The sequence below is a fragment of the Terrapene carolina genome, unplaced genomic scaffold, assembly GCF_002925995.2.
Source record: "Terrapene carolina triunguis isolate 2854851 unplaced genomic scaffold, T_m_triunguis-2.0 Scaffold95, whole genome shotgun sequence".
In the NCBI taxonomy this organism is placed as follows: domain Eukaryota; kingdom Metazoa; phylum Chordata; order Testudines; family Emydidae; genus Terrapene; species Terrapene triunguis.
Genome location: NW_020664446.1, coordinates 16,501,617 through 16,513,835, shown reverse-complemented (window position 1 = coordinate 16,513,835; position 12,219 = coordinate 16,501,617). Strand labels below are relative to the sequence as shown.

Here is a 12,219-nt window from a genome sequence, read left to right as displayed (position 1 = left end):
TTAGGTAACAAAGAGGCAGGGATAAAATAAAACATTGTATATTACACTAACCAATGTGCATGATGTCCCAGGTCCCATCAACCTGGAGGAGAGTCAAAAGTCTCTCTGACAGAGTTAAAGGGGAGGTTTTGTGATATCTGAGAGTTCAAGATCTCATTGTTCGGTATTATTATTACGTATTATTATTAATTTTGAAGAGTGCCCTAACGTGTGTGAGTTGCTTCCCCTGATGGATAAAAGAGATTATAACTGACACCTGCTACGTCCAATTTTGACATAATCTAGATTTATTGGCTGATTTCTGATAGGCAGGACATCAGGGATGGGACAATTCCACCACCATGCCACTAACCCTCACCTAGCTCTCCTCAGCTTTAACTTTTCATGAACAGTGGCTACATTATTTTACTCTGAATGACACTTTTTCCCCACCATGCTTCCAGCTCTATAACTAGGTGCAGAAACAGAAGTAAAAGTCATTTTTGTCTCCTATCCATTTCTTTATACAGGCTGGAGGTTTCTGTTTGGTGTGTAATGCAAACTTAATGCTGGCAGGGCTCATGAACACCAGGTTGCCAGCAGAAGGCTTTCCCCCTGGCCTGTCATTAGTTGAAATGGGCTTGTCAGGAGAAGGCAGGCTGTTTGAGTGCATGAAACCATCATTAAGGAACCACATACTGTCCTTTATCCTTGCACTCAGCTCCCACTGACATCAGTGGGGAGTTCTACACGCAGATCAAGAACAGCATATGGCCTCAAGAATCTATCAGGAATGATGCCAATTAATTACCACTCCATGAGATGTGGCATTGGGTTAGTGCACTGTGAGTTAATGACTTGCACTCATGATTCTTGGCGGTGATGCTGTTCTTAGTTTGCTAGGAGACCTCAGTAGCTCCTATCCAGTCCACCAACCAGAATGATATTAATATGCCACTTGCCTGTGTGTTGCGCGAGGTATTGATGAAGCTCACACTATTTATTCATTAACCTTTCCTTTTCCTTCTGTTTCTCTGCTAGTTTGCAATACCCTGCAGGACACCACACTAGAAAATCAAGGCTAAGGCAACACCCCTTTCCAAATTAAAATTTGGCCTTTCGAAGACATATGCTGGAATGTCATTGATTAACTCTTACATGGTTTGGGGATTTCCCTTCCCAGCAATGGCCATAGTTTTGGAAAAGAGCACTCCCAGCTGAAAGGGTAACAGAAGACATTTTAAAGGACAGCCCAACAGTGATTTAACAAGGCGGTCAGCATAGCAGACCTGGGGAAAGTGATAGTAAAGGTAGTGGGTTGGGGGGCGGGGAGAAGGGGTTTACACTTTCATAATGTGATCTAGGTCCTCAGTACTCTCAAGTCCCATGGAAGACAATGGCAGTGAAGAGTGCTCAGGTCTTACATTAGACACTCAAGAGTCCTGCAGCATCAGCCTTTCTTCCCACAAAGTTAATAAAAGCCACAAGGTGCATTCTTGGCTAAAATCTGGTGTTCAAAGTCTCCTGAATCCAGGAAAATATAGATACTGCTCCCCCATCCAAAAAAGGTTAGATAAAATCAAGCTGATCATCAAGAAACTCAAACCAGCCCAAATAAACCCACTCAACACAATCTGGACGAACAGTGGGTGCAAATCTCCTGGTAATGGACCAGTGAGGTTAACTCTGGGTTCTGCAGCCCTCTGAATTGTAGTTTGTGGTCTACAGCCTGATAACGAATCTACCACAGTAAGTTGTCAAATCCCCTTACCATTTTACAGACAGACTTGGCCTCCTCAGAAAATTTATGGGAGTACACCTCTTCAGTCTCCAGGACTCTCCTGTCCACCTCTTCTCTCTTTACCTTCTCTTTCCTTCCACGAAATGGTGATTGTCCAGCAATCATTTCATAAATGAGGCAACCTAGCCCCCAGTAGTCAGGGCTGAGGGTGTATCTCTGATTGTTCAAGACTTCTGGAGCTGTGAGGGACAAAGACACATCTTGTGAAAACACTTAACATTTCTACAGAAAAATAACTAAAACCCCTAACCCTCTTATTTCAATGACTGAATACACAGCTGCAGAGAACTGTGGGAAAAATATAAGAGTCCCTCCTGGCTTCTACTAGCTGAGTTACAGAAAATACAGAATGCAGCTATTCATGCAGAAGCATATATAAAAACACAGCTGGGATTAAAAAACAACAACAACAAAAATCAGTGGAAGCCAAATATTTTTGACTGGCCCAATCTTGAAAGTTCGTCAAGACTTTAAATTTAAAAAAGAAATGGCAAACAAACATTATTTAAACAAAAATGAAATGTCCTAAAAAGCAAATTCTGTCCTTTGGATCAGTTTGTGTATATATTTTTATTTAAAAAACAAACATCTACTATGTGCTGTATATATACTCACTCTGCATACAGTCACTTTCCAACATGCATGTTTACTCTCTGAACACAAACACATGGTCCTGATCTACACACAAATTTGCACCAGGATAGCTAAAGATGTGCTTTATAACTTATTTAGTTACTTAGATTCAAGTCTACATATGGAATAAAAGTGGCTAAAGTCAGTTTGTTATCAACTTTAGCCCAAACATTTTAAACCACTTTTATTCCAAAATGAGTGTCCGCCTACTGGTTTACATTGAAATAACTCAGTTGGTTTTAGGAAACTGGGTTAGTTATATCAGTGCATGTTGGTGTGTAGACTAGCACACCGACTCTCTCCTTTTCACACAAAGTCTCTCTCTGTCTGAAACACACAAAGATACACAAAGACTTGCTCACTTTATCACAAACACACAGAGAAAACCTCTCTCTCACACACACTCGTGCACACACACACTTTTTCTAACAGATACACACAGAGTCTCACAGTGTATGTCTGTACTCAAGTGGATGTGTGATTGTAGCAAGGGCAGGCATACGCATGCTAATTTTAATCCAGCTCGCACAGGTAACAATAGTAGCGAGAGGTGATGGCATAGGCTTCAGCACAAGCTAGCAAGCCACGTACAAGCCCATTAGGGATCCTGGTTATGTACTCTGGTTGCTAGCCCACACTGACATGTCTTCATGACCCTGGATAAGCCTACTCATGCTACGATCACACCTTCACTTGCAGGGTAGATGTCCCCTCACACTCTAATACACATACATACAGTTCTCCCCCTTCTAGTACACATTAGCGCGCACACACACACACTGTAGTTAACACTAGCATAACGCCACTGACTGCAAGGTTCAATTTAGCCCACTCACACTTTTGAAGAGTTCTGCATTTGTAACGTGCTAACTGAATTCTGACTTGTTTTGTATTCTAAAGTAGGAGAGAATTAATACCACACTCATTTGAAGAACATTGCAAAACTTGAAACCCCTCTAGCAATCACCAGGAATTGGACTCAGGCTAGAAGATGAAACAGCCATCCCTTAATATAGCCCCTTAAAAATACTGGAAAGCTCACAGACATCTCTTCTGGTTTGATGCTCTGGTCTTGTAGAACAGTTTCCTATAGATTTAGTTAATCTGCACTCCAGACAGAACTCCAAAGTCACAATAATAGAGTAAACTATCAATAAAATGAGCTATTGAGGTACTTACCCATATACCCTACTGTTCCTACCCTTCCACGGATTGAGTCACCCTCCGGGATTTTAACAGCTAGACCCAGATCAGATATTCTAATATGACCTAAGGGGGGAAAAGCAAATATTAAAGTGCAGTCCTCAAATGGCTAAAAACACAAAAGTTATACTCAGTGGACCACTTTTGAAATTCATCTAAATACTGTGAGAAGAAAAATGCCACTAGCACTGAATTTGAAAAAATATAATCATTCAGGAAGGGAGAAATGATTTTGGGTGATACTAGGGGTTTTACCTAAGAGTAATGCAATGAAATTTAAAAAAGGAAGGTTTAGGCTGAATGGCAGTGAAAAATCCAAACAGTGAGGTCTATTACACTGTGGACTAGTCTTCATTGCTTGACATATTTAAAACTGGACTGGAAAAAAGCAATGGTAGGTATATTGTCAGGAAATATCTTGCATTGACCTAAGTGGATGGACAGGTTGACCTAATTGGTCTTTTCTATCACTAACTTGTATCACTTTGTGATAGTTTAGCTTGTAAAAATAACTAAATTTGGTCCTGAATCTATAACTAAAGCTCAACTTTCAGGTCTTGTTTGCAACATAAGGGTCTGTTCCTTGAGAAATACTATTTAAGAGCCCTAAAAACCTGGAGGTTATTACTACTTATATCCAGATTTTGGAAAGTCGAAGATTGGGGAGCATGTGAGTAAAGGAACAGATTTTGAAATTATATGTGCCCGCCTCCCCCACCCCCCGACCATATTTTTAACTTAAATCAAATTATCTCAGAAAGGAAACCACTCAACAACTATGGAGCGTATTTAACATAGAAATCAGCTCAAGTACACTGCATTCCACAGCAGTGTTTTCATTAAAATGTCCAATAACTTTACAGATCCCGAGTCTATTGTGTATCATTTCTTTAGAAAGGTGGGAGAGTCAAGACTGAGATAACTTGGGTAACTTAATCTATTCTGTCCATTTAGGTCCCAACTGCAGTCCCATCTCTGTGGTATCAGAGGACCCATGTAGGTAGCAATTTGATAGTTCACTAAATTATAAAATGGCCTAATGATTTAGTAATGGTCTGAAGGCTGCACAGGCTTGAAAGCCCCAGTTCAAATGGAAGCACATCATATATGTGATAGTAGTCACTCATGTCCTGCACCAGGAAACCTGGCACTGGCATGGTCAGTGCTGAGCCAGAGTCATTGGAACACAGAATTTGCCATAGACTTGCTGCCTCAAAGAAAGCTATACCTGCCCTTTGACCAATTCTGCACTGCTGTAAATGGGGGGGAATTTCCTTCCTGACCATAGCAGTGATTAGTTTATGCACTGAAGCATGAGATTTGATCATGGCAGGTTGTAGCTAGCAATGGGCTCACTGGTTTGAATAAAATGACAGCTGACAAACAGGGGGTAAAGTACCTCTGAAAAGGGAGTTGGGGGCATAGATTGCACAACTTCCTTCCTATTGTGGAAGTAATGTAGGGAAGACAGTGGAAAAGGCAGACCTATTGCTAGGTAAGCCACTGTCCAAAGGAACATACTCTGCTATGCAGCCTAGTTTCCTCAGCTGTGTAGCAGTCCTTGTGTAAACTTCTATCACTTTATGCATCCCAAGACACAAGCATTAGTATATGATGAGCCTCTTATTCACTTCAGAGCATTATTTGCCTTATTACAATGTGTCCTAAAACTAACTTAAGCTACTTTACTGTGAAAAAAATATCTCTAAACCTCTGAGACTTACCATAATCATCTAACAGGATATTTTCTGGCTTCAAATCTCTGAAAATGAAAGATTGCAGTTATTTGTGTGAAAGCGGTTCACAAGCCCAGTGCAGGGTATGAATATATATCCTACTGGCGATAAACCAGTTGGGAGTCAACTGAAACAGTAAAGAACTTGTAAAACCAATATAAGACTCTACTACTTATTGCACAGCAAGACTGACTCCAGATAGGTCTTTTTCTTAACTGCAGTTAAATTGTTTCCCCAAGCAAAGACTTCACTTCATAAATTTGCTTTCTAATGGATTCACCCTGCCTTCTGATAGTTGGCCTGGCACACGTTATAGGTGGAGCTGGTAGCTACCCCGCCTGTAGTTAAGGTTGCCTGACAATTCCCATTATAAAGTCCCATTTTCAGTTGCTTATAAATTTGGCCAATTATAACCATTCAGGCTGAAACTTTCTGGGGTCTGCCTCAGTCTGATTTTTTTTTTTTTAAAGAAAGTTTCAGCAAAAATGGTTCAGAACAAAGTTAGGGGAAAATATGTTGTTTTGCCCATGGTAAAATTTTTCTTACAACCATGTCATTGAGAAGCTCTAGTACCTCCATGGTTGGGAGCAAGGGCTTGAAAGTTGACAAAGAGGCTGCCATGATGTCAGGGATGTGTCTTTTGCTTTTCCTGTTATAAAATGCCCAAAGATATAAGCCTTTGAAAAATCTTGGTTCACACAAACGCAGTAGAGACTTGTTAGAATTTGTCATCTTAATTCTCAGAGCAGTGGTTCTCAATCAGGAGTCCGGGGCCTCCTGGGGGGGGCCGCAAGCAGGTTTCAGGGAGTCCGCCAAGCATGGCTGGCACTAGACTCGCTAGGGCCCAGGGCAGAAAGCCGAAGTTCCACCGTATGGGACTGCAGCCCCAAGCCCCACCACCCAGGACTGAAGCCAAAGCCAGAGCAAAACCCTCTGTGGTGTGGGATCCCAGGCAATTGCTACCCCCTAACGACAGCCCTGGCTTTTATATGCAGAAAAACCAGTTGTTGTGGCACAGCTGGAGTTTTTATAGCATGTTGAGGGGTCTCGGAAAGAAAAAGTTTGAGAACCCCTCTCTTAGAGGATTCCATCTGCACTGAGCATGCTCCATCCCTCACAGCTCCTGTATGCTGACCAGACTCATTCCAGGGCTGCAGGGGCTGAGCGGAATTTTTCCAGCTGTGGGCTGCTGTCATGCCAGGCTCTAGAAATGAGAGTAGGGAGACTGTCTCCTGTGTTTCCAATGCTCTCCCTGCTGACGCCCAGGCATAAAGAAGAAGGAAAAGCCTGAGTCAAATGCAGAGGGCACATAGGATGGACTTGAATGGAGAGGAAGGAAGTAAATTGGGACAAAGAGTCTGGGTGTATGTGCAGAGGCTGGGTTTGGGAGCATTGGGGATGTGACTGGGACTGGTTGGGCAAGAAGCCTGGGATGGGGAGCAGTGGAGGGCAGGATGACTGAGATTGGATGAGGATCCTAAAGGTGAGGGAGACTGGGACTATCTAGGGAATACAGGTTTGGGAAGAGGCACCATATTGCTCGCAATAGACCAAGTTCTTCCCCCTGTAACTCTGTTAAAGTAATGGGGTTGAACAGGGTGTAAATTCAGGTAGAATTTGGATTACCGTTTTTTAAAGGCCACCTGGATTTATGAATGTATTAGATTCCCTAGTAAGAAAGATTTCTTTTCGAAGTGTGTGTGGGCAGTGGGTGTTAGAAGGAGAGAAATCTGCATTGCAGGAGGCCAACCCACCATACAGAGTACATGCAGGTACTATTTCAAACTGTGCTATTGGAATAGTTGGAGTTTTGCTATCATTGGATAGGGGTATTTTATAATCTGACAGTGCCAAGGGCACATTTTCAAAACCTATCTTGCTCTCATTTATTATTTTAAGCAGAAACACACAGTGCCACAAACATTCTTCTCCTCCTTTTGCTAGTTTAAAACCCTCTTGACCTCACAAGATAAACTTCGCTGAGTGCCCAGTGGTACCAAGCCTACTTTTCAAACAAACAGTACTCAAATATGTGAAGGGGAGAAGAATGCTGTGGAGAATGTATGACTTTATTTTACATACTACTGTGTGCTTCTCTCTAAATGTTAACAAAAGGCTCTCGGTGTTGGAGCCATGTAATAAAGGTCATTCCCCACATACTTTTTTCAATCTAATGTTAAGCTCTTAGGAGCCATTTCCTTGAGGAGCCTAGATTCCATCCTTTACTTTCATTTTCAATGCTGTCAGCAATCAGTCACATTTCATGCTGCAGCTACAGCCAAGTGAAGTAAGAAAAAATAATTCATGTTCAAATCAAAATTAATTTCTGAATTCGCCTGAATAGGAGCGAAGATGGTCTTGTGATTTACACTCTGGGCTGGGACTCAGGAGACAGTGATTCAAGTCCCAGCTCTGTCACTAGCTCCATGTATGACAAGGCACGTCATCTTTCAGTGCCCCAGTGCCCTATATGTAAAATAGAGGGAAAAATACTTCGGTTCTCCCGGCCTTTATTTGTCTTTTAGATTGTAAGCACCTCCAGGACAGAGACCGTCTCTTATGCATGGTCTACACATGAATATTTTAATGGTATAACTATGAATTTTTAGAGTGGTGTCATTTTTTTACTGAAATAGTAATACTAATAAAAGCCCTACTGTGAATGCAGTTATAGAATCATAGAAATGTATAACTGCTCCCTGTCCCCTGACTGCCCCCAGGACTTCCTGCCCCTTACCCAACTCCCCTCTCCCTGCCCCCTTACCATGCCGCTCAGAGCAGCAGGACTGGCAGCTGTGCCGCCTCGCCGGTGCCAGCCATGCCACCATGCTGCCCGGCAGGACATCGCAGTGCTTTAGTTTGCCCACCCCTGATCTAGACCATCCCTGACAGGCGTTTGTCCAACCTGTTCTTAAAAACCTCCTATGATGGAGATTCCGCAAGCTCCCTAGGTTATTTGTCCTGGAGCTTAACTATCCTGACAGTTAGGAAGTTTTTCCTAATGTCTAACCTAAATCTCCCTTGCTGCAATTTAAGCCCATTGCTCCTTGTCCTAGCCTCAGTGGTTAAGGAGGACAACTTATCAAGTATGTAAAAGGTTGTTATAAAGAGGACAACTCCTCTTTATAACAACCTTTTACATACTTGAAGACTGTTATGTCCCCCCTCAGCCTTCTCTTCTCCAGACTAAATAAACCCAAGTTTTTCAATATTTCATCTAGGTCATGTTTTCTAAGTCAGGGGTGGTCAACCTGAGCCTGAGAAGGAGCCAGAATTTACCAATGTACATTGCCAAAGAGCCACAGATATACGTCAGCAGCCCCCCGTCAGCAGCCCCCCCCCCGCTCCCAGCACCTCCCACCCACCGGCAGCCCCGCCGATCAGCGCCTCCCCGTCCCTCCTGATCAGCTGTTTCTTGGCGTGCAGGAGGCTCGGATGGGGAGGAGCGAGGGCATGGCAGGCTCAGAGGAGGGGGCGCGAAGGGGTGGAGTGGGGACAGGGCCTGTGGCACAGACAGGGGTTGAGCCGTGAGCACCCCAAGGCACATTGGAAAGTTGGCGCCTGTAGCTCCAGCCCCGGTGTCGGTGCCTATACAAGGAGCCGCATATTAACTTCTGAAGAGCCGCATGTGGCTCCGGAGCCACAGGTTGGCCACCCCTGTTCTAGACCTTTAATCATTTTTGTTGCTCTCCTCTAGACTGTCTCCAGTTTGTCCACATCTTTCTCTAAGTGTGGTGCCCAGAACCAGACACAGTATTCCAGTTGAGGCCTTATCTGGGCTCAGTAAAGTGGAAGAATTAAATAAATTTTTAAATTAATGGAGATATCCTATCTCCTAGAACTGGAAGGGACCTTGAAAGGTCATCAAGTCCAGCCCCCTGCCTTCACTAGCAGGACCAAGTACTGATTTTGCCCCAGATCCCTAAGTGGCCCCCTCAAGGATTGAACTCACAACGCTGGGTTTAGCAGGCCAATGCTCAAACCACTGAGCTATCCCTCCCCCCCACTTACTTCTTGTGTCTTGCTTACAACACCCCTACTAATACATCCCAGAATGACGTTTGCTTTTTTTGCAACAGTATTACATTGTTGACTCATATTTAGTTTGTGATCCATTATAAACCCCAGATCCTTTTCTGCAGTACTCCTCTGTAGGCAGTCATTTCCCATTTTGTATTTGTGCAACTGATTATTCCTTCCTAAGTGTAGTGCTATGCACTTCTCTTTATTGAATTTTATCCTATTTATTTCAGATCATTTCTCCATTTTGTCAAGATCATTTTGAATTCTAATGCTGTTCTCCAAAGCACTTGCAACTCCTCCAAGCCTGGTATCATCTGCAAAGTTTATAAGTGTACTCTCTATGCCATTATCCAAATCATTTATGGAGATATTGAATAGAAATGGACTCAGGACAGATCCCTACAGACTCCACTCAATATGCCTTTCCAGCTTGACTATGAACCATTGATAACTACTCTCTGAATATGGTTTTCCAACCAGTTGTGCGCCCACCTTAGAATAGGTTTGTCTAGACTATGTTTCCCTAGTTTATTTATGAAAAGGTCACGTGAGACAGTATTAAAAGCCTTATTAAAGTCGAGATATATCACATTGGCTGCTTCTCCCCCATCCAGGAGGCTTGTTACCCAGTCAAAGAAGGGTATTAGGTTGGTTTGACATGATTAGCTCTTGACAAATCCATGTTGACTATTATTTATCACCTTATTATCTTCTAGGTCCCTACAAATTAATTGTTTAATTATTTGCTCCATAATCTTTCTGGGTACAGAAGTTAAGATGACTGGTCTATAATTCTCTGGATTGTCCTTATTCCCCTTTTTATAGATAGGTGCTATATTTGCCCTTTTCCAGTCCACTGGGATCTCTCCCCACTGTGACACTGCACCCCATATTCTTCATAGAGATATTATTATGATATGATTATGGCATAATTATGTTGTATTTTATGCAAGGTAAGTCATGTGAGGTGTCACTGGAAAGGTTATGATTTACTGAATATGATTATCCTGTTTGTATGTATGCATTATATTTGTATCTGAAGTTGGGGATATTGACTATATATCTATATTACAAATGTGTTTACACCTGGAGAACGCCCACTAGGCAAAAGGCTCTCAGTATAGATGGCTGGCTGAGAAGGACCCATTCAGGTTAATGAGCCATTAGGAGACAACAACAGGCCTTCGAATAAGCTTATCTCTCACCTAGGAGCCTTCCTGAAGACCCTGCAGACAGCCTCCGAGTTATGGCTGCTGTGACACTACAGGGACATGTGACCAGGTTACCTGGTGCTGGACTCCATCTTGGGACATCAGTGTTTTTCCACTGACTGGTGTGGGAACCAAGCTTTGAAACAAAGGGTTCCTGCCATATACAAAATCTATTTAAGGCAGGGGAGAGACATGGTTCTTCACTGACTCCCCACCCAAAGAGACTCCTGGAAACACCTGAGGAACAAAGGCTGAATTGGGGGAAGTGCTGGACCCAGGCTAAAGGGATTTTTAGCCTGTGAATGAAACACCTGGGGGTGCCAAGCTGTAAGCCAGTGCAGCTTTCCCCTTAAGAATCTGCAGCCTGCTTGTATCATTACTTAGGGTGAGGATTTGCTATTCATATCCGATCTATGTAGTATATTAAGCTTAGTTTGCATGTTTTATTTGCTAGTTAATCTGCTTTGATCTATTTGCTATCACTTATAATCACTTATCATCTATCTTTTTGTAGTTAATAAACTTATTTTATGTTTTAGTCCAAACCAGTGTGTGTTTGACTAAGGTGTCTGGGGAAAATCTCAGCTTGGTTACCACAAATGTGCATGGTCCTCTTCACGTTGAGGGAGAGGCAGACCGGGTGTTAAACCCATATACTGGCCAGATTTGACTAAGGCAGGACGGTACTGCTCTGGGGTCCTAGGCTGGTGGTTAGAGAGCCTGCATGTAAGTGCAGCTGGGTGTGTTCCAACCTGTGTGAATGCTGGTGAAAGTACAAGCTTGTCACAGCAGCACAGTATGAGAAGGAGCCCAGGCTGGTGGGTCAAGAGGGCTCAGTGGTACCCCAGTTCCAGGTGGCACCCTGGGGGAACCTGTCATGCCCTCCACCAGGAGTTCTCAAAGATAATCGCTAATGGCTCAGAGATCTCTTCAGCCAGTTCCGTAAGTATTCTAGGATGTATTTTGTCAGGCCCTACCAACTTGAATATATCTAACTTGTCTAAGTCATTCTTAACTAGTTCTTTCTCTATTTTAGCCTCAGATCCTACCATATTTACATTGATGTTCATTGTTAGTCATTTGACCACAGCTAACCATTTTGGTGAAAACTGAAACAAAAAAAAACAATTTGGTGAAAACTGTTACATGTAACAGTTTGGCCATTGCTGCATTTTCTGTTATTGTTTCCCCCTCCCCATTGACTAATAGGCCTATCCTGTCATCGGTCTTTCTATTGCTTCTAATATATTTGTAAAATGTTTTCTTGTTACTCTTTATGTCCCTAGCTAGTTTAATCTCATTTTGTACCTTGGATTTTCTGATTTTGTCCTTACATGCTTGTGTTGTTTTTTTTTAATATATATTCATCCTTCATAATTTTATTTACCACTTTTTGTATGACTCTTTTTTGAGTTTCAGGTCGTTGAAGAAATACTGGCTAAGCCAGGGTGGTCTCTCAACATACTTCTTATTTTTCCCATGCACTGGGATAGTTTACTCTTGTATACTTAATAATCAGAGGGGTAGCCGTGTTAGTCTGGATCTGTAAAAAGCAACAGAGGGTCCTGTGGCACCTTTAAGACTAACAGATGTATTGGAGCGTAAGCTTTCGTGGGTGAATGCCCACTTTGTC

General features: G+C 42.6%; 1 protein-coding gene across 1 annotated transcript in view; it reads right to left on the bottom strand.

Moving 5' to 3' along the window:
* GRK5 (G protein-coupled receptor kinase 5) overlaps positions 1–12,219 on the bottom strand; it is a 239,237-nt gene that overhangs the window by 20,760 nt on the left and 206,258 nt on the right. The window contains exons 10-12 of the mRNA XM_029911366.1: positions 5,341–5,378; positions 3,593–3,682; positions 1,751–1,959 (exon numbers count right to left, since the gene is read on the bottom strand). Coding sequence (XP_029767226.1) covers positions 1,751–1,959; positions 3,593–3,682; positions 5,341–5,378 — 337 coding nt within the window. The remainder of the gene's footprint in view (positions 1–1,750; positions 1,960–3,592; positions 3,683–5,340; positions 5,379–12,219) is intronic.